General features: G+C 43.8%; 1 protein-coding gene across 2 annotated transcripts in view; it reads left to right on the forward strand.

Annotated features, from left to right (window-relative positions):
- Positions 1 to 1,340: 1,340 nt before the first annotated feature.
- Positions 1,341 to 23,001, forward strand: part of ALKAL1 (ALK and LTK ligand 1) — a 33,582-nt gene continuing 11,921 nt past the window's right edge. The window contains exons 1-2 of one of the 2 annotated variants that reach the window (XM_081874775.1): positions 1,341 to 1,656; positions 3,872 to 4,315. In XM_081874775.1, the coding sequence (XP_081730901.1) occupies positions 1,545 to 1,656; positions 3,872 to 4,315 (556 nt within the window). In that variant the 5' untranslated portion in view covers positions 1,341 to 1,544. The remainder of the gene's footprint in view (positions 1,657 to 3,871; positions 4,316 to 23,001) is intronic. The other variant, XM_081874774.1, reaches the window with a different exon arrangement.

Raw genomic sequence — 23,001 nt, forward strand, 5'->3', positions numbered from 1 at the left:
GTCTCTTTCAACTCTATGATTCTATGATTCCAGTCTGCATGAGGCCTTCCTCTAAAATGTGGGATCATTCACATTACCGTAAATTCCTGTTGGAGCAAAATGAGATGGAGGTGCGTTGGGACTATGTATATACTAAATATCAGCTTTCTAACACTTCTACCAAAAGTATCCTGACATTGTTGATACCCCTAGTAACGAATGATTTTGCTCAGATAGATGTCATGTTTCAGAGGGATACAGATAAATGTTTCCATAGCCCCATTTTCAAAAAAACATTCTCCCACACATCCAATAAGCTGCTGGGAAAATGTGGCAGAACCTGCAAGAGCCAAAATGAGGAGGAAGAGGGATGGGGAAAGTGGGGGAAGGGGAGGACAAAGGAGCACATCTTAAAGCTCACTCCGTAAGAATAGGTCCCATTGCATTTAATGAGAATTATTTCTGAGTAGGCACACATATGCTTGGATCTTTTTGGACCACAACCCCATTCGTTTTTGGATCTCATTAAAAACTTTGTCCCAGTGCTCTCTTGCAGCAGTAAACACTATGGTGGGAAAGTGACTCTTTCTCTTATTTTCAAAGCAGGGCCGTGTCAAAACAATTGATTCTGTGCATAAAAAAAACATTTTCTTGTTTTTATTTTGCAGACATTTTAAATTATATTCAAAGACCATTGACTTTGGTGGGTTTAAAATGCTTTCCTTGGACTGAGGCCATTCTGCTTCCCTTACACCAGCATGGTTGATTGAATGAATTATTGTGAGGGTGTCATAAGATATTTTATTGTCACTTCACACTATACATTTAAAGTGCATTCTAAATAAATCCCTGTCCTACAAAGAATCATGGGAACTGTAGTTTTGGGTGCTGGAAGTTGTAGTCCTGTGAAGGATAAACTAGATCTCCCAGTATTCTTTTTTTGTGGGGGGCGCGGGGTGGTGGTGGGGAGTGTACTTTGAATAAATGGTGTGTCTGCATTCTGCAGCAATAGATAAAACTTTGAATAGGCTCTTTTTTTTTTTGTTCTCCCTTTTGATGCTAACTTTACTGTGTCGTCCCCCCCCCCTTTCTCCCAAGATCAACTCACGGTTAGTTTTGAGCAATTTATACACAACCTGTCCTTTGAAATGAAGAAGGTCTTTCACTCTCAATTCAGTTTCTAGGAGGAAAAATACTTTTCCTGCTGCGTGTCTCACCCACCCACTCCGGTCATCCCCCCCCCCATACGTCAATGCTAGGGAATCCCACTAACCTAAGAAAGCAAAGCGCTCGGATATATGAGCTCTGAGTATCCTCTAATCTGGGCGACAATCTCATTTCACAAGTAGCGGAGGGGAGTCATCTCCATGAGTTTGAACCTGCGTCCTCAGGGGAGGAAAAAAAGTGGGGAGGAGGAAGTTTGTCAGGAAAAAAAAGGAGGGAGGGGGGAGACCCTCGTTGAGCCGAATAAGAATGATTAAGAGAAGACTTCGTTGCCTTCCACCCACCTAAAGTCGATAGCACTCCAGCGGACTGGCTGAGGCGGAACTATATAAGCCAGGTGTATGGCAGCCAATTCCGACGGCTGCGACGCGACGCCCAGGACGCAGTTTTTACGGATCGCAGACCAGCCTCCAAGCGGGGAAGTCGCAGGACCGAAGAGGCAACTTTGGCACGGTAAAGTCCTTTCCTCGCCCCTGAAAAGACTCACGGCAGGCTTTAGGCAGGTCTCTCAACGTTGTTGTGAATGGACGGGGGCCCCTTGAGTATTACTGAGGGTTTACTAGGGTTTACTAGGGTCTACTAGTATATTTCTGCTTGAAATGAATCAGGGTGCCCTCGGGGGTGGGAGGTATGAAGGAACAGTGAAATCGCTTCCCAGGCGATGCACCTGCCAAGCAGGAAGGTGAATGGAAGAAGTTTGCATTTGTGCAGACGCTACGACCACCGGGTGGGTGCGTGTTTCTGTGTCCCCCCCCCCGTTAGATTTCCCCCCCAAAGACAGCACTGGGTGAAAGGGAGTTGGAAGAGACAGAACCCAAAGAAGTGGGTTTGTGAATAACTGAATTAATATTCTCCCTCCCTTAATCCTAATTGTTCGCTATATTTGGAGAGCTTACTTAGGGGGATAAAGTACCGAGCTTGGGAGCCCGAGTCCCTTCGTGGTCGGGTTTCCAATCTCTTCTCTCTTTTTCCGAGGGGGTCTAAAACATGGGTGTCCTCGGGAAGGTAGCCCAGGGCCCCACTCAGCAGAATGGGCAGGGCTGGATTTAAAGCGATAGAGGTATGGGTGGGTGTAGGCGTAAGACCACCCAAATCAGAGCTTGAAGAAAAACCCCACCCTATAAAGACAGATTACGAATCCAAATATTGCAGTTGCCGTCGATGATAGAGGCGGAGGGATATTAAACCTGCAATTTTGCGAACACTTCCACCAAGCTCCATTTTATTTCCTAGGGTTTATTTTCGAGTAGACAAGCATAGGATTACACTGTAAAAAAAAAAAAAAAAAAAAAAAGGAACGACCAAGGAATTTTCCGGAAGGGCTAAAAAAAAAAAAAAAAAAAAAGAGAGAATATAGTATTTCGCGATGCAAAAGATTTTAGCTGTGTTTGAGGGAGAGAGAAAGAGAGACTTTGGCTTCTGAATATAATTTTGGGTTAAGGGTGTAATTTCTTAATAGGTTTGAACAGAGATGCTTAAAAATCGAAGTCAGGTTGCTGCTTCCAAGTCCTGGAGTTAGATTTTGAACAGCACCTCGGACGAATCCTCCATGTCCTGGGTGCCCATTCTAGAAAAGATGTCAAATTACAAATCCTTTCAAATTGCCATATTCCATGGTGGGGGAAATCAATAAACTGGGGTAGAAAATCCAGGCGTTGTGCAGTGTTGAAAACAAACAAACAAACAAATAACTAGCCCGCCCCAAAGAATCACTTTCGAGGTGCGCGCAACGTGGGTGCAACGGCGCGCCCCGGAGAGAGATAAGCCGAGCAATGTGTGTGTGTGGAGTCCCATATTTGATCACAGACCTAAAGATCCGGGTAAGAAATAAGCAGATACTCCTACAAATTCATTCACAAATTCTCCTTCGGGAGAGGGGAGTGGGGGGAGCCCCCCGCACCCTACTTGGCGCCCCCCTGCTCCGAGTGAAAACTCGTCCGTCGAGCGCTTTAAAGCCCCAGGAGCGCTTGGGAAAGAAAGCCAGGCAAATCCCGCCTAAAGCCCCGCGGATCGCGAAATGCGTGGCCTGCTTAATGCCCTCCTCATAATCCGTGTCTATAAATGTGCCCTAAAGGGCTCCGGGGTCTAAAAGGGAAGCCGCGGCGGCGGCGGCGGCGGCCTGATGGTGGGCGGGGTCGCGGCGGCGGGACCAGCCCCAAGAGCCCCTCCCTCCTCCTCCTCCCGCTCCGCCTGGTGTTCCTTCTCCAACTCCCTTCACACGCCGGGCCCAGACCCGAGCGCGAAGCGAGCGTCCGGGCTGGCAACTGGCGAGGCCCCCGCTGGGACTATTAGCGGAGCGCGCGCCCGGGGAGCTGGCCTGACACCCCTCGCTGCGGCCAAGCCGAGAGGAGCGAGGGCTCCAGCCTCTGGGAAGCCGCCTCCGCCGCCGCCGCGCGGACGCCCTACTTTCTCTCCCCGGCGCGGCAACCGCGACACGTGCCTTTGGCGCGCCCGCCAGCAGCAGCGACCAACCCGCCGCCCAGAGCGGCCTCGCGCTCGCGGGGCTCGGCGTGTCGTCCCTCCGCTCGAGCCCCAGACTGCGCGGCCGGTGCCAGCCCCACGATGAGGCGGGAGCTGAGGGCGGGAAGGGGCAGCAGCAGCAGCAGCAGCAGCAGCAGGAGCTAACTGCCGAGCGCTGCCTCCGCCGCCTCGCTCTCTTTCCCCTCAGGAGGCCGAGAGATGCAAGGGGCCAAGCCATGCCGCCGCCGCCGCCGCCGCCGCCGCCACCACGCGCTGCCTGCCCTCTTCTTCTTCCTGCTCTTCACCTCAGGACGGGCGCCCAGAGTCGAGGGCGCCGCCGCCGCCAAGAACAAGACCCGGGACCTCCAGAGCCCGGCGGCGGCGGACAGGAAGGCGCTGCTGGAACTCTTGCTCAAAGCCCTTCGCGAGAGGGGCAGCGGCCACAGCCGCGCTCAGCACCAGGCGCCTTTTCACCCCTTGGGGGCGGAACGGGTCATCGCTCGGCGCTACACGACCGGCGGCGCCCTTTACTCCTCCGCCTCGGTGGATCGAGAAGCCAGAGTGATCTCGTCGTCGTCGTCGTCGTCGTCCTCCTCCAGGGAGCGAGCGGGCGCGCAGGCACCCAGGTTCTTCACCTCTTCCCGGCATTCAGGTAAGCAGAGAACAGCCTAACCCCGAACGGGTCTCGCCCTTCCTGCCCCATCGCAGCTTGAGTCAGAGCTCCTTTGCAGGGGGCAGGGGAAAGAACGCGACTGCCGCTGTCCATGTGCAAAGCGCCACCCCCTCCCTCAACCCAGTTCCTACCTGGGACTGAGATCTCAAGGCTTGGATTCCAGGTAAGCTTGAATGAGCCTCCGCCTTCCCTTGGTGATGCGCGCCTCCTCAACGCGATGGTGCTGCCTTCTGCTTTCCTCATCCCTAGTAGTTTCGCATAGTAAAGGAGGCGGCTTTAAAATAGGACCATCCCTGCTCACCGCTCTTACATTGATGCAGCGGGCATCGTTTGAACTCAGGACAGAAGGTTTACCCTCTGGTTTACTTTGACCTAATGACTTCGAAATGACTTCATTGAAATCAGTGCTACTTTTAACTTTACTTCCAGATGACTGTTAGAAATAGGATCCGGTTGGTAAACAGCCAGGCTGACTTGGTGCTTCCCAAACATATTGCAAGTGGTAGCTGGGTTTTAGGCCATTTTAAAATGCAAATTAACCTGTTGATTTGCTTACTGTCGCTCATGGTTTCAGTGTTGCTGCTCCAGCTGTTCTGACAAGCCTTATTTCTCTGGCTGGCTCTCCACAGCCCTGGTTTTGTTGCGTCTGGTACAGAGCGTGGTGCTTGATCCTCGGCAGATCTCCCTAACTTTCCCTGCCTTGTCCTGAAAAGTTCCAGGGTATGCAAGGCTCATTCACTTTCAGGCTTTCCAAGTGCCTATTGAACTGTTAATTGGTACAGGTCTTCTGAGGCTAAAACCTCAAGGCACCAGCCTTCCAGCTTTATGTACATAGCAGCCGGAGTTCCAGGAGAGTCTGCTGTTGTCTTTCGTTGTGGAGGCAAATAGACCCCAAAGAAATCCTTTTTGCAATCATAAAGGAGAAGCAACACTGGCTCTCGGCATTTCTGTTCTCTGTGTTCCCTGGCAGAAGGCACCAATCTCCTGCACTGGCTTAGTTTTTAAAAGGTGGAGGTTTCTTTCATGTGTTCTCAGATCATAACCTGGCCCCTGTCATTTATTACTCCCATTTTGCTTCTGGCTCCACATTGATCAAGATAAAAAATGTATCTGTTGTTTAGAAAGTGTGTGTTTCCACCCAACTATTCTGGTTACTCTTTTTAACACTGAGAAAGCAGCAAAGCCTTCCTAAACAACTATAGTTAACATTTTTTAGGGACAAAACACAGTTGACACCAACCCACCACATTCCTGGATTTTTAGACAGAGGAAGTGATTAAGTAAGTACTTAGTTTTAGTGGTGACTTTTGTCAAACTTTTCCATCTTGATAATTTCTTTTCCAGCCTAAGTGGCTGGAAGTGGAGAGTGATGGTTTGCAAATAAAAGAGACACAATAAATACATCAAATGAAGGCAGTGAATTTGATCCAACGGATGGCTTGTGTAAACTGAAGGAGCTCCTGCTCACCAGACAAGGCTGTCCTTATTTTTGCTGGTCCCCTCCAGCTGTGACCACCCCATGTCTCATATCACACCATTCCTAAGGGTCTTTGGATGTCAGGATCGGGAGGCTGCAATGAGACGGAGGCAACAAACTCCATCTGGAGTTCATAGGACCCAGCATAGAATGATTTATGTGATGTTTTGCTTCAGTTCTGACTCATCGGAACTTACATGAGTCTGTCTTTGGATTGTACCCGAAGACAATAGTCATTTTCTTTCCCAAGAGCTGCATCTACACGAGGACAAAACTGTGTGAGTTCAGTTGTACATTGTATAGTCGTCAATGCATAACTAATATATCTGGTCTGTACAATGCCTTTGGGAAGTTTTCTGTCAGATACAAGCAAGTGAGCCACTCAATCTGCACTGTAGGCAAGGTGCTTTGGCAGTACAGTGGTACCTTGGGTTACAGACGCTTCAGGTTACAGACTCCGCTAACCCAGAAATAGTACCTCAGGTTAAGAACTTTGCTTCAGGATGAGAACAGAAATGGTGTGGTGGCAGCGGGAGGCCCCATTAGCTAAAGTGGTACCTCAGGTTAAGAACAGTTTCAGGTTAAGAATGGACCACCAGAACGAATTAAGTTCTTAATCTGAGGTACCACTGTACCTTCATGGTGTCTAGGGTTGGTGTTAAAATATTCCATGCCAATGTGCTCTTGTCTTAAAAGATATTCTTGCATCTCAACCATTTCTCCTGCTTCCTGCAGCACTGCGGCTCCAGATAGTAGAGGTGCAGCCACCGATGTAAATTAAAAAATCGATGCACATTTTAATTACATACTGTATACTTATTCCACCTTTTTTCATTTCTAAAGTAATTTAATTATTGTTAAATTCCCAGATATGTTCAACAGGTACAGAAGAGTTTGTTTTTAAGTGATATAAAACTCATTAAAGTTTTTCTTTTCTGGAGATAAACTATAGAGAAGCTAACACAACTTACACTTTCATGGCCTTATGCAGTTTACACAAAGATGGCTGAATTTGTATATTTTGCTAATACAGGGAAATATTAAAAAATCTCATGATATTCTAAGATACCATTCTCAGAAAAGCACATTTCCTTTCCCAGTAAGTCCAAGGCCCTCTGACACCGCTTTTACCATTATGCTTAGCATGAAGCTGCTACTCAAGAGTCACAGCATTCAAGTACAATTTGACAAATTTTACGTAAGTTTAGTCATAAATTACCACTATCATCTGGTAGAATATTTTCTGCAAACACACACACAATATCACGGAAATGGTTACGTCCAAATATGAAATTTTATATAACAACCTATCATTGAAGGAGTGCTCAGTTTCAATTGCCAATAAATTGCCTTTTCTTTTTACTTATTCCACATTTTTAGTTGATTACACATTATCTACTCTCTGTGCCTTTTAGTTTGTCTTTTTTCTGATATAATATCAGAAAGATAGTAACAGACATAATCAGCTCGTTGAGCTAAATTAGCATAAACATGGCATGAAGAAACTATGGATTTTGACAATTATTTGTGAGTTATTACAATTGAGATTAGAAGCCATTGTTTTTAAACAACTTCCATTATTTTCTATGTGAAGATTTCAGGCTACAATAAGAAATTACAACAATTGGCCATTGATTAAGAACAATTCATTAGATCGTTGGGCTTTCTAGAAACTTTTCTCCATTGAAAACACAATACATTATGGTAATCTGTCCTTTTATGAACCAACAAAAAGACTTTAAAAATAGTTATTTTCTGTGGACTCGGCTTCTGCTGCTGATTGAGTTTGGAGCACTTTAGAATTCATTTTGAATTCTTGCTGGATCAGTCAGTTCAACCACCATTTTCCTTTATCCCCATGTCTGCCAAAATGCCAGGAATACAGTCAGTGCAGTCTACCGTAATTTTCGCTCTATAGGACACACCGGACCATAGGATGCACCTTGTTTTAGAGGGGGAGAACAAGAAAAAAAATTCTCCCCCTCTCTGCCCAGCGCCCCTTCAGCGAAGCAGCAGAAGGTGCTGCCCAGAGAGGGGGATAATTTCCCCCCCTTGTTCTCCCCCTCTAAAACAAGGGGCCATCCAAGCTGCATTCAGTCGCCTTCAGGCATAACCTTGGAAGCCTGGAGAGCGAGAGGGGTTGGTGCGCACCAACCCCTCTCGCTCTCCAGGCTTCAGGTTCCTTTCGACCTGCTCTTTGGGGCTGGTGGGGGGAAGCTCACCGCCAGCCCCAAAGAGCAGGTTGGGAAGCAGCAGAAACACGCGCAGCCTTCCGCTGCTCCCCGAGCCTGTGGGGCTGGCGGTGGGGGGAAGCACTGCTTTCCCCCACCGCCAGCCCCAAAGAGCAGGTCGGGGAGCAGCGGAAAAGCACGAAGCCTTCCCGCTGCTCCGCGAGCTTCTCGAGGCTGCCAGGGAAGCCCGGGGCTATGGCTTCTTTAGCCCCGCGCACCCTCTCCTGGCTGGAGAGGTGGCGCGCGGCTAAAGAGGCTGCTGCCATAGCCGCGCGCCACCTCTCCAGCCAGGAGAGGGTGTGCAGGGCTTCTTTAGCCGCGCGCCACCTCTCCGGCAGGGAGAGGCTGCATGCGGCTATGGCAATACCCCCACCTCCCGCAAAAGCCCACAGGAGTCGCGCACTCTTTAAGGAGCGCGCGGCTCCTGTGGGCTTTTCTACTAGGAGGGAGAAGGGACTGACTGGCCGCATCAGTCCCTACTCCCTCCTGAGGAAAAGCCTGCAAGAGCCGCGCGGAGCTTGTGTGCAGCTTTTGGGGGTTTTCCTGCCTGCTTCCCCCCCTGCATTCGCTCCATAGGACCCACACACATTTTCCCTTCATTTTTGGAGGGGAAAAAGTGCGTCCTATAGAGCGAAAAATATGGTATGTTCTCAATGGAGTTAGGATCTGATAACCAAAGAGAGAACCTTATGGACAATTACCATGGCAGTCTGAATGGCATAAAAGTAGTTTTCATTCCATTGGTACCACATTTCAAGAAAGCAAATTCAGCTATTAATATTTTATCCTAACATGGTTGGTGGAAGGGCACAACCCCCCTCCCCCGCCCAAGATGTCAAATTCCATAAAATAACACAGAGGTGGATTTAGGGGCGCATGACTGATTTCCTCGCACTGGGTGCAGAGCTTAGGGGCACCACAACTATTATGTAGAATGGAAAGGGGGAGGTGGGGGGATTTTGGCTTTTCACAGGGCAAATTTGAGGTCCCAAGGTCTGCCACTGGTTAACATATCTTAAAGTGATCACATTTTCACAGAGTAGTATCCAGTCTTGCAGCCCGCTGCACCCTGGTGCAAACTAGAATGTTTGAGGATCCTCCGGAGCAAATTTAGAGGGGGCATAGGAGGCTGCAGAGTGGAGGGGAAACTGCTGAGAATTGCCACTCTGGCTTTTTCTGCTGACAAATAAATTCCATTTGCAGACAGACAACATTGGACACCACCTATATGTACAGTATTACACTGGGTTTCTAATTTCATTCCATTTAACTTTAGAATTGTTCTGGAATGTTTACTGATCTCATGCTTTTATCTTCAAATAGTACACGTTCAACCTTTTTTTGTTTTGTTTTAAAGAAAGGACTACTTGGATATATAGTGTGTACTAGAAAAGCCTTCAGTAAAAGATTGTGAGTGGCATAAATCTGAAACCACTATTTTATTCTTTAATCAAAGTTTATGTTGGAGCAGCTAAATGAACTCCTGTAATGTGACCTTTTCATGTACATCAGGGGCTCCCCTTCAGGTGGTCCATGGCATGTCTTTGGATTTGTGACTGAAGACCACAAGTGGTGCATCCATTGCATTAAATATCTGTACAGTATTGATTTTTTAATTGTATTTTTATTGCTTCTTTTATTTCTTTTCTTTTATTGCAGTTTGAATTCCACAGAATTCAAAGAAGCAATAAAAATAAAATAAAAAGCCACAATTTTGTTTGCTCATTGACCTCTCAGCTCCACCTTTCTAACTGGTCCTATGCATGAAACAGGTAGCATACCTGAGGAAGCTACAGCAGAGGCCCTGGATTTCAGTTTTCTACATGCCAACCTAAATTTTGGTTCTAGAACCACATTTTATTTGTTCCTGTCAGTGATGTTGACATGTGGAATGACTGCTGATACCTCCCTAGCTTTATCTGCCAACCTATCTAGATGAAGTATGATATCTGTTACCTTCATGCCTGGCATGCAGGAACATCATTGTGCCATCTCCATGGCCATGACAAATCCAACTGTCTGTTTCCATTATAATCAGATCACTCACTATCAGTAGAACCTGGGTCCCTGGTGGTGGATTCCTGGCACAAGAGGATAGTTGTTTGTTCCCTCATGAATAGTTCCTCTCTGATTCTCATTCTCTGTGACAATAGAGTCCATGGTAGTGAAATGCTTTTGGCATGTCTTTAAAGACCCCATCCACAAATTTCTCTGCGTCTCTGTTTCTCCAGGTTGCCTACTTTGGTCTTAAGGGATCAAACTTGTTCCCTGAGAGGCAAAAATTCATTGCACTAATTACACTCTCAAGGCTTCTGTTCAGCAGGTACATGTGCCATTTTGTGCAACACACGTGATACAATGGCTTTTTGTTGTTCACTTGGGAATTTGTAATATTACATTTTTAACTGAAGAATCTGAAGAAGTGTGCATGCACACGAAAGCTTATACCTAGAACTAACTTAGTTGGTCTTTAAGGTGCTACTGGAAGGAATTTTTTTTTATTTTGTCTTGTTCTCACAGTAAGTTGAAGACATTTCCATTCCAAAGCAACAAAGCCTTCTTGGTGTGCTTGGTTGATATTTCTGACTCTGGATGGAACTGCCTTCAGTTCACTCTGATAAGCTATCTCATTTGCCACATTTCCTGTAAAAATAGTGGGCCTATGCATGATCAGAGGTCTCGACTGCACAGAGCTGGAAACTTGGGGAAAGCCCTCTGCATTTGCAGAAATGCTTGGCTGCCATATCCTTCTCATCCCATCACCCCTCATAAGTTTGGGGAAAATATAGTAAAGGAGATGGTGATAGAAATTGGCAGATGAAAGAGCTGGTGGGTCTTGTCATGCATTGGAGAATTTTTATCATAAGCTGAATACTTTTCTAAGCATTCTTAAGGCTTGGGGAAAACCCAAACCAATTCTGAATTGATTGAAATGATTAATTGCATGTGGATGCCCCACCAATGAAGTATTAAGTTTTATGTATTAAGTACAATTAAGTATAAGAATTGTAAAGCATGGTGTATTCTGAAGTTTGCTATTCTGTGAGTGTATAGTTATACTTCTTAGGTTCCTTAGTTACTCTTTATTTTCCCTGATGACTCTCTTAAATTAATAGCCCTAAAACCACAGAGGTGGTTTCTACTTGATAGAAAATGTGAGAATGTAATCACATGTTTTAGAAAAAGGAGCACAAATGTATATTCTTTTGATGCTTGAATCACAGCACCTGTTGTTTTTCTTGAATTCCCATAGTATGAGTCTTATTAAATAGTTATTGAGTTGCTTCTTGCTTTGATTTCCCCTTACTATGACTGAGACCTAATTTATTTGCCCTACTTTTATAATGTCAATTTCGAACTGTGGGGCTGACATGCTATCCCTCATTTCACTGGCAAACATCCCAGTCCAGCAAAATATACTACAAGCAAGCATAGCAGATACTAATTGGACTAATGGCTTCAAACTAAATCTCTCACAGTTCAGTTCCTAAATAAGCAACTGACCCAATATGTGTAGGTTTCTTGCTGATAGAAGGTTTTAAATTGAGAGAAAACATAACATTTTTCATCATCTGATATGCTGGACAGTGGTTTGCATAAATAAATGCATCAATCATCCTTTATTTCTCTTGCCTTTCTGACTCTGCTCTAACTTCGTTTGTTGTTATTTTTGTCTCCTCTGTGTCTCATATCCTCAGGGGTAGCTTGGGGGGCATGGGAAGCTGCAGTGAGTTGGGGAAACAGCAAAAAATTGGGAGCCCCACCTTGCACAAGCAGAAATGCTTAGTGCTTACTCAAAGCCGCCACTGGATACAACCCAATAATAGTAGCCTTAATAATAATATGAAACATTTGGACCATAAGGTCCGTTGCTCAAATTACAAGGGAACCAGAAGGAGCTTGGGTCACTTAACTTTTATGGAAACTTCCTTAGTTACCGTTCACCATTTATGGGGTGGGTGGTTGATGATTTGATTAACATTAGAATAAGCAATAACCACTGAGTGCAAATGCACTTGCACTGGATACTAGAGTCTCAAGGCAGAGAAAATGAAACAGATGCAGAACAAAGTGTTATTAAATGTCACATACAATTTTGGACACTGGGTGCCAGTGACTACATCAAAAGATACAGTGATAACAGGGGGGTGGAAATAGATTCAGGCAGTAATATTTGCCTTTGAAACAGGAGATATAATCAGAGCAGCAGCCAGATATGCATTCATGGATTGCACTTCCTCACTTGGATTTTGTGCAAAGGAAAAACAGGTATTGGAGTAATAGAATTCTGATGATCCCATACTTCACTCTCCCTCTGCCCCATTGGTTTCATGTAGATGAGAGGTGGGTAATCATTTGGCTACATGGGCAAGATCCTTATCAAGATCTGCCTCCTAGGTCAAATTTGATATGTGTATAGTGTCTTTCTGGCATCTGTATCGGGGGGACAAGGGAGGAGTGTACCTTTGGAGGTGAAGTCAAACTGTTGGAAAGTTGAAGTGCCTGCTGTGGCTGTAGAGACTGATAGAGAAAAGACATGTTTTGTTGCTGGTGGGGCAGATGAAGGTATCTGGTTGTGCTGTTACAGATGCCCTATGTTATTTCTTCACTCTTCCCAGTGGTCGTACACTGTGGCTTGCAAGCCTCCCTGCACTGCCATTTAAAGCTTTCAGTTGCAAAGGCTTAAAAAGGAAGTGGAAGGAACCAAAGTCTTCCCATGCTTCCATTTCAGGCCTCCAGAATCAGGAACTCATAGGGAGTGGAGAAACTTGTAGAATACTTTAAAATAGCCCCTATGCTCTCATTTGATCCTCCAGAGGCTCAAACAGGAGTATAGGGGCTACATTACTTTGTGGAAGCCTCTTTAAAGCATCTGTCACATGCAAGGTGCTTCAAATGGTGCCTTTGCACAGGGCTTTTATCCTCGCTCAGTAGATGACAGCCTGTGCAGGATTAAATCCTGTCCTTCTGCCCATCATCTGATGGGCAGGGTGGCATGGGTTCTGGAAAAAGGTCTCACAAGCCCAATTGGATCCACTGGTGAGCCAAGACTGGCCCATGGGCTAGAGGTTCTCAACCTCAGTGTACATGTTAAAAGGCATGGGGGACAAAATTGAAGCTAAAAAGTCTACTCTCATGGAAAGGATGAAAAAATTGATTATTACCACCACCACTACCACCACTGTTACTACTACTATTAATTGCTTATACCCCTCCCACCCAATTGGGATGCCCCAGCTGCTCTGGGCAGCTTCCAACATAAGATAAGCACAGTGAGACATCAGACATTACAAACTTCCTAATACAGGGAGTAAGGGAAACGGGTGGCGTTGTGGGTTAAACCACAGAGCCTAGGACTTGCCAATCAGAAGGTTGGCGGTTCGAATCCCTGCAACGGGGTGAGCTGCCATTGCTCGGTCCCAGCTCCTGTCAACCTAGCAGTTCAAAAGCACGTCAAAGTGCAAGTAGATAAATAGGTACCACTCTGGCGGGAAGGTAAACGGCATTTCCGTGCGCTGCTCTGGTTCGGCAGAAGCGGCTTAGTCATGCTGGCCACATGACCCGGAAGCTGTACGCCGGCTCCCTCAGCCAATAAAGCGAGATGAGGGCTGCAACCCCAGAGTCGGCCATGACTGGACCTAATGGTCGGGGTCCCTTTACCTTTACCTAATACAGGGAGTAAGTAACCTGGGGAAAAGTACAATAAAACCTGGTGGGAAATAGAGATGTGCTTTGGATATGGATGAATTCCAAGCCAAGGCAGGGTGCTTCTGAGAGATTTTGAGTTTGTCTGAGATGAAGCAGGATTTGTGCAAAGCTGCATGAGTCAAAGCAGGGACCCTTGAAATGCCTTGTTGTGCCTCAGCAAGCCATACATAAAAAGCAATTAGTAAATGTCTCCAAGATTACCATATAAGGGAAAGACCAAGCTATGGCGGGAGGAGGGAAAGGGAGCCGCTTTGCAAAATTAAAAGACTTGTCTCTAGCTTAAGAAAAATTACAGGATCAAGAAGGTGGAATTAGCTTGTAATCAGAGGGAATGATTTTGCCCACTCCAGAATCACCTATACAGCCTGCCTAGCACAAAAGCCCTGGGTCTTATCTGTCTGCAGTTTGGCAAGTGTCTTACTCTAGGGTATCTCTCCCTATCTCTTCAATTTTTTAGACCAATTGCCCGGAAAATACTATGGAAGTTTAAGATATTCCTATTTATAAATCCAGAAACTATAATGGTTGCAATTTCAGGAAAATTACTACAGTTATCCTTCTAAAATTTGTCAGGATTCATGTGCTCAGAATATGTGACTTTGCCTGCAAATTTCATCCAATTCTATCCTAAAATAAAAATATCATATGGGAATTTTCTTTTTTTTAAAAAAATAAAAAATTAAATGTGCCTATCATAGATATCCCTACACTCATTTGTCCGTAATTTGGTAAGCTTTATCTGGGTGGGTGAAAATATAAGAGCTTAACATTGCTATTGAATTCTGGAAAAGTTACAGATATTTTTGGATTTGCCAGTAGTGAATGGAGGTGGGTGTGGAGAGAAATGAAGTAGACATAGACTGAACTTGAGTCAAAATCAAGCGGCTAACAAAACACCACAGGCCATGGTGGACTGTTTCCCAACACACCAATGTGAGATCTGAATTTTGTGATCAGTGTGTAGCCCATGGACAAATAATTTTGAAGGGCAAGGTATGCTTTTTACAATACATGGAAATTAATTAGACCCAATCAATATGTAGAGAAATAAGTGATGGACTGATGAATAATTTCATACCAGATTTGCGGTTGAGCAGAGGCCCTTGCTATTGAACATTTGCTTTCAGGTCATCAGTTTGAATAAATCTATCTTAGAAGAAGGCCGATGAACAAACTGTTGAATGAGCAAAATCAAAACATTGATTTTACTCAGTGCTTTAGATATGAACAAACATGTAAGAGTGACAGGCCTCTCTGCCTTAAGGCATTTTAATCTGATTAAGAGAATAGCAATAAACAAAGAATAGAAAACGATCAAATAGAATAAGGGTTGTATCAGCACGAGGCCACCCTTATGTTTTTGGTGACTGTATCTACTGATGTATGCTTATCAGTGATGGTATTCTTGCAACATGTTCAATTAAGTTTGGAATGAAATAAGCAGCAATGTAGATGATTGTGTTAGAAAGTTTTCTAGAAAAGGAATAGTATAGGGATGGACTTAAGGGACTAAATTATTTTGAGAAGATGATAAACGCCTGGTTTAAATGTACAGTAACATGTTATTAAGCTGAGCTACACATGAGACATGAGCCTGTGCACTCCATTCACACACTGCCTGTACCCTTCTCTCCATGCCATGATTTAAGACTTGTACAGATGATAAGTAATGGCCTTCTGTTATGGCCAAACTGGGCCAACTAGAAACTGACACCAGCTCATGTTTTCAAAGACTGGTTTGATCTGAACCTGGCAACCATGGTTCCCAGTTTAGACGTCAAAAGGAACTATGGTTACTCACTCTAGCAATCACCATGGGTTATGAAGTTGGTTTGTTTAGAATAACCGTAGTTTGAGATAATCCATTATCTCATATATGATGAGTCAACAAGGGAAAGTCCAAAGCATTTGAACTTTTATTATTTACTGGGTGAGAGGAGGACAGGGAAGCACTCACGTGATGCCAAAGCATGACTTAGTGTTATATCTCAACATGAGCATTATGTCTAAATTGGGCCACTGTCCTTTTTTGGTGTCATTGTATCTGGGTGTTTCCATGACTAGTGCAGTGTAAATGCATAGGAAAAATGCAAAAAGTAGATAGCAAATACAAAGACCTATGTAGTTTTATGGAAGTATAGGTTCAAAGTTGAGACCACAGAAATAGGAATAAAACAATAAAAATATTTCCTTTTTAGGGTTACTTTTTTGTTTTAGTTATGTCCTGCAGTTTTTAAATAGTGGATGAGTCCTAAGCATTTAGAACAAAAGCAAAACAATTAAAGCTGTTTAGTGTTTGTACTAAAGGTAAAGGTACCCCTGCCCGTACAGGCCAGTCATGTCCGACTCTAGGGTTGCGTGCTCATCTCGCTCTATAGGCCGTGAGCCGGCGCCGTCCGAAGACACTTCCGGGTCACGTGGCCAGCATGACGAAGCTGCAGCTGGTGAGCCAGCACCAGCGCAGCACACGGAAACGCCGTTTACCTTCCCGCTATAAAGCGGTACCTATTTATCTACTTACACTTAAGAGTGCTTTTGAACTGCTAGGTGGGCAGGAGCTGGGACCGAACGACGGGAGCTCACCCCTCCGTGGGGATTCGAACCGCTGACTCATACGATCAGCAAGTCCTAGGCACTGAGGTTTTACCCACAGCGCCACCCGCGTACCTACTGTTTGTACTAGATGGTTATTAATCAAGATGCTCCTAGAACAAAGGACTTCTATGAAAAAGCTGTCCCTCCCTCCTTTGGAAGGAAGGGTGGGATGTAAATTGAATTAATAATTTTGGGCAGTAGTCAACTAAGTTTAACTCAGAGTTGACCCATTGGAATGAATGAAAATGTGTAAGCCCATTAATTTCAGTGGGTCTATTCTGAGTAAAAGTTAGTGGTTTGGAAATGTGACAAAATGCATATTTTTGTCATGTCATAGCAAAAAAGTAAAAGGTAAAATAATAAAATAGCAATAACTATAGTACAGATATGTAAACTGTGGATGTCGTCCTGGGAACTTTGCAAAGGGGTTTGTATCACTTTACTAAATCAGATTTCTGAACTGGAAACATTTATTTGTAGACCAGGGGTCACCAACCTTTTTGGACCAGTGAATGCTTGGTCTTTAGCTCTGGAACAGCAGAAGACATACATGAACCTCTTAACAATGTTTTTACATTTGCCTTCTTGGGGATTGGGAGGGCAGGTCTTTAACACCCACCTACACCTATTGTGTAGTAGTATTTGCAGAAAATCACCTATAAGGGACTACCTAATCGTGGACAAAACCATCACAGGAAAGATGCATCCTATTTGCTAGGGGAAAAGGAAGGGCAAAGTGGAGATTCTAAGCACTAGAAAATAAGACAGATTCAGGAAAAGTGCACTAAAAGGGAGGGGAAAGCATAGGACCCTGGGGATTACTATTGCCTGGTGTCCAAACAACTAACTTTTCATTTACGGCTCTGACTTACTGGCTAAGAACACTAACAAGCAGAAGCAGCAAGTCTAGTTCATTTCACAGAAATTGCTTAGAAGGGCACCTGTAAATTGTTCTCCATGACTTTCCTTCAAGGAGGGCTAGAGACTTGCTTTCTCTTTTAAATGAAAGTTCAGAGTTTGGAGTCCTTTCTGGGATGCCGATGATGGTTTTCATGAGTGCAGTGAATGTCACTGGATTGGTGACATTTTCTGGCTGCTTCCCTTCGTATTCCTGCCCAGTGATCCTTAGAGATGGAGTACACAGTCAGCTCAAGTTTTACATCTGTTCCTAAACCACTAACCACAGGGAATGAAAAATAAATTTAAATGTACCTCCACATGGAGAATTTCTGGTAGATGCCAGATGCCCTTCTGGTAGAAGGGTTCTATCATAGCCTATCTTTCTAAATGATGGTATATACAGGGAGTTCAGACATTCAGTCTCTCGTCTTCATCCCTATTGTATCACAAACTGGTTCATAAGTGCACATCAATGCTTTCTAATGCAGATAGGCTTCAATGAACTCTTTGATATTTTTAACAACAGAAGTGCAGCTGTAATCCCTCCTAATTCATTCTATAGGGCTACAAACAATTATTGTTATTGTTATAATAATAATAATAATATGTAAGCAGCTTTAATAATAATATCAGTGGGTATTATAATATATGCTCATAGTTTGAGCATATTCACTATTACCAACCAAGCCTGCATGACCTCTGGATCATATATTACACATATACACACATATCACTGTGGAGTTGATATTTCAAGGTTTTAGGCTGCTAACTAGAGCATGTCACAGGGAAGCAGAGTTTTAATTTTACTGTATTACTAGGACAATTAGCAAAAACCCACTGAGTCTCAATTTGGATTCAAAGGTTGAAACACTCTTCAAAAGAGAGAAGTATAAGTTTCCTCCATTTCACAGTGCCCAAGAGTCTGGAGTCAGTTCTGTATGTCTGGAACAGTGAATCACGAATCCCCAAATGTAAAAACAAAAAATTCCTTCCAGTAGCACCTTAAAGACCAACTAAGTTAGTTCTAGGTATGAGCTTTCGTGTGCATGCACACTTCTTCAGATACCTGAAGAAGTGTGCATGCACACGAAAGTTCATACCTAGAACTAACTTAGTTGGTCTTTAATGTGCTACTGGAAGGAATTTTTTGTTTTGACTATGGCAGACCAACACGGCTACCTATCTGTAACCCCAAATGTAAGACACAGTCTACCTTTCTGTGCTTGCAAACTGTGTGTCAATCAGAATTTCTTAGTTTCTTATAGCTATGATTGGGGGGTGGGAAAGGAGGTACCAAATGGCAAACCTTTGTAGGTCATCCTCAAGACATGCACAGCTCAGCATGGACTACTCTGAAGAGTCCTCAGAATATAACTTTAGAAACTAACAAGTATGCCTAAAGTGAGAACACAGTTCAGTATCTTGTTTACCTGTATGAAAACAACACAGAGGGTGTTCTACACATAGAGAGCAGCAAGATGGAAAATGCAATGGGGAGAAAGAAAGTAAGAAGACTAAATAGCAGACAATGTGTATGTTGTACCAGGGGAGATAAAGTAATGGAGGGATAAAAGAAACATTTAAATCAGTTTGAATAATCCATTAAAATTAACAGCTAAACATTGGATTAAGGGACGTGGGTGGCGCTGTGGGTTAAACCACAGAGCCTAGGACTTGCCGATCAGAAGGTTGGTGGTTCAAATCCCCGCGATGGGGTGAGCTCCCATTGCTTGGTCCCTGCTCCTGTCAACCTAGCAGTTCGAAAGCACATCAAAGTGCAAGTAGATAAATAGGGAAGGTAAACGGTGTTTCCGTGCGCTGCTCTGGTTCGCCAGAAGCGGCTTAGTCATGCTGGCCACATGACCCAGAAGCTGTACGCTGGCTCCCTCGGCCAATAAAGCGAGATGAGCGCCGCAACCCCAGAGTCAGCCATGACTGGACCTAATGGTCAGGGGTCCCTTTACCTTTACCTTAAACATTGGATAGAGCAAAGCTGCAGTCATATACACACATGCATAGAATTCAGGTGACTTCTCAGTAAACATGCATAGGATTGTGATGGGTGTGGACTGTTTCACCACTGTAGTAGGATAATATAGAGGGGAATGGAAAGCTGGAGATATTAGCTTAAGGTTAACATATATAAACTTGGATCATTGGCTGATGTACCCAAAGTGCTATCTATATTGACTGGTGGCAGCTTTGAAAGCTCTTTCTCAGCCTTGCTGTCTGAAATATGGATAACTCCAGAAGCTTGGACTTTCTGAATGGAAAACTTGCACTCAGCTAGTCAGCTGCAGCCCCTGAAGAAACATGTGTGGATGTTTTCGCCCTGGATTGGTACAGTAAGGAAAAGAGGAAGCAAATACAGAATTTTTATAAATGGCAGCACAGAACATGATCATCAAAACAACAAGATGTTAACCTATAGGGACAAGGGAGGAAGCCTACAGAGGCAGAAAAAGAATTTGGTTGAACTGGACTGCACAATGTCTGGCTGAAAGGCATGTTTTTGATACGTAGCCAGGCAAAGGAATGAATGTACACTGATGTGGACCATTTATTCTTAGAAATATTCATTACTAATTTGAGTAACAATTGCTTGCCAAAGGAAAAGTATCTCTGCTGTGTTGTTAATAATATTTAGGGCTACAGTTTCCACTGCTGCCTGTCAAATATTTTCACGTAGGCACAATCTAACACGGACTCAGTCAAGAGGTTTCAGGATAATTATATGTAGGATACTAAATATGTTCATTAGGCTTGAACTGAAAGCATATGTGGTACTTTTTGCAAACACTTCTTATTTTTAGGGTTTCAAGGCAACAACCCTAGAGAGACAGGCATTCAGAATAAAAACAATGTGAGGGGAAATTGTCTTAGGTTGCCATAAGTGCATCCTGGGATCTTTTTTGGAGGGAGGGGTTGTTTAAATAGCAGGCACTTTTTATTTTTATGTGCCTATTGGGGAAAGCATTTAGAAACTTGACCCTGTGACCATTCATCCCTCCTGCCAAAGAAATATCAGTCATGTGCCTCCCCTCCTACTGCAAGATCTTTTATTCCGCCTTTCAGGAAACAATAGTATTATGCATTTTCAAACGCCCTGAATACCTAAATGCTAATCATTCACTGAAGTTTGTACTACTAAAAAGTGTTGTCAATGTCAGCTTAACTTGATTTCTAACTTAAGCTTCCTATCATGTGTGACTGTTCTACAACCCCCCACATATGGATTACTTCATGGCTTAGGGCTGTAATTATCTGCTTGAGCCTCCAGCTGCTTGTCCCACAATCAAGCAAATTAAATCATTACAAATCCAATATACCTTACTATGCTGATCCTACTAAGTTGCTGAGAACCTATATAAAGCATTGTGCAATCCTACACAATCTTGTTCTCATCTTAAGTGGTGTCTCTATATTCCCAAATGTTTTACAAAACAATAAAATATTTCTCTAACAGTTGCATTTATTTCAGAATAATGTTGTTCAAAAGACCAAATAGCCATTAAACAAATGTTTGTAGCCATCAAACAAATGGCTTTTCCCATTCTTTTAATCAAGCAATGTGCTTCAGAATATAACAACTTCAAAATATATATTTAATATTAAGTAGCACATTTGTAGAATATGGTAAAACTCATGGTGTACAATTGACTGAGAAATGCTGCTGAGAAAGTCCAAATGAAATTACAGTGGTACCTCAGGTTAAAAACTTAATTCGTTCTGGAGGTCCGTTCTTAACCTGAAACTGTTCTTAACCTGAGGTACCACTTTACCTAATGGGGCCTCCCGCTGCTGCTGCACTGCCACCATGTGATTTCTGTTCTCACGCTGAAGCAAAGTTCTTAACCCGAGGTACTATTTCTGGGTTAGTGGAGTCTGTAACCTGAAGTGTCTGTAACCCGGGGTACCACTGTAATAGGAGTACTGCAAAGATTTCAGGCTTAGTCTTCCAAGTTCTGCACTCGCACAAGTTCCAAGAAAAATGAGGAAAGATTCGATAAATGCCTAGGGTCTCTTATGTTGTGGAAGTGATCTTGACACAATGAACTGCTGCTAGCTTCTGCTGCTTGCTGAATGGAAGCTGCTGGCCCTGACTTGCAGAAACCTGTAGGAGGACCAGAATGATTTGACCCATCCTATAACCTCTAATGGTTATTTTGTTGAATGTTTTTGAAACCTGGGTCAAATGACCTGGTAGAATTTATTCTGCTGGATGTGGGTGTTCATATGTTCTCTTGTTTTGCTGTTTTAACTTATTAGAGGCAGTATAACACTACAAACAGAAGCCAATTCTGTTCTGCCTCCACACTGCTACATATTTGCCTCCTGTCTAGGAATGGACTGAAGTGTTTATTCCAAATTTGTCACCCCATTCTGAAGGCAGTTAATTCCAGGTAGCTGTTTCAGAGGCTGTGGTTTTGCACCCAAAATAGTTTTTTTTGAGGAAGGGCTTACCATAGCAGTGAAAGCATGAATTCACTCTCCCCCCTTTTTTCTTTTCTTTTCTTTCTTCATGGCCCCTCTTCTCCCTTGAAGTTTGGTATTTACCCCCAAATGCCCCTTAAAAATATGGCAAAAGCCTGAAACGAAAGCTTGAGGACCTGATTCTGCTGTAGACAGAAACAGGCAGCAAGACTCTATCTTTGTTTTTATCCTTGAAACATTCTGGCACCAGCTGCTTCCCTCACCACCTGGTCCGGCCCCCAAAATAATTAACACAATCAAGGAACAGGCATGTTTTTAGTACGGTATGTCTCACTATCCTTTCATTAAATTTCGTTTAAGGGAGCTTTCAAGTAGATCCTTCCTATTGTAAGGACATTCTCTGAAATGTTTGGCTTAAAGAATCCAAACAGTTTACAAATGTTCGTAGGTGGTTCTGCATGAACATTGTACAGTTCGGATAGTAAAGTGTTTGCGATCTTTATGGCTTCATCTCTAATATTTCTACAGTAGAAAGATACAGTACCATCTCCTAACCTGGATAGCTCAGTTGGTTAGAGTGTGATGCTGATAATACCAAGGTTGCAGGTTTGATCCCTTTATGGGACAGCTGCATATTCCTGCATTGCAGGGGGTTGGGCTAGATGATCCTCAGGGTCCCTTCCAACTCTACAATTCCATTATTCTAGCAATCCTACACATGCTTGTTTGAAATCATTCAGTCAGGATTATACCAGACTGAGTGTGTTTTGTGTGTAGTGTGCTTTCTTCTTCGGTGATCACTCATAGCCGAGTAAGATTGTTTTCCATAAACATGGTTTTAAAAATGAGTCCGTAAGTGACTGTGGAGGCCAATTCTGGATCCGCATGTTCTTCAACAGTGGGGACATTGGTTTCCGGGTAGTAGTTGATAATGGTGAGGGTTTGCCAAGCGTACTTTCCTTTTAGCGTGTTTCTCCCTTTCATCCTGAGTTTAAATGTTTTCAGAGCCCATTACACTTTTGGTAAGGGCTGTTCTCAAACTGGAGCGCTCGCAGGCCAGTGTTTCCCAGTTGTCGGTGTTTATACTACATTTTTTTAGATTTGCCTTGAGAGAGTCTTTGAACCTCTTTTGTTGACACCAGCATTACGCTTTCCATTTTAAAGTTAGTAATAGAGTAGTTACTTTGGAAGCTGATAATCAGGTATCCACACAACATGACCAGTTCAACAGAGTTGGTGTTGAAGAATGATTGCTTCGACACTGGTGATCTTTGCTTCTTCCACTACACTGGCATTAGTTTGTCTGTCTTCCCAAGTGA

Source organism: Podarcis erhardii (assembly GCF_964252035.2).
Source record: "Podarcis erhardii genome assembly, chromosome: 8".
In the NCBI taxonomy this organism is placed as follows: Eukaryota; Metazoa; Chordata; class Lepidosauria; order Squamata; family Lacertidae; genus Podarcis; species Podarcis erhardii.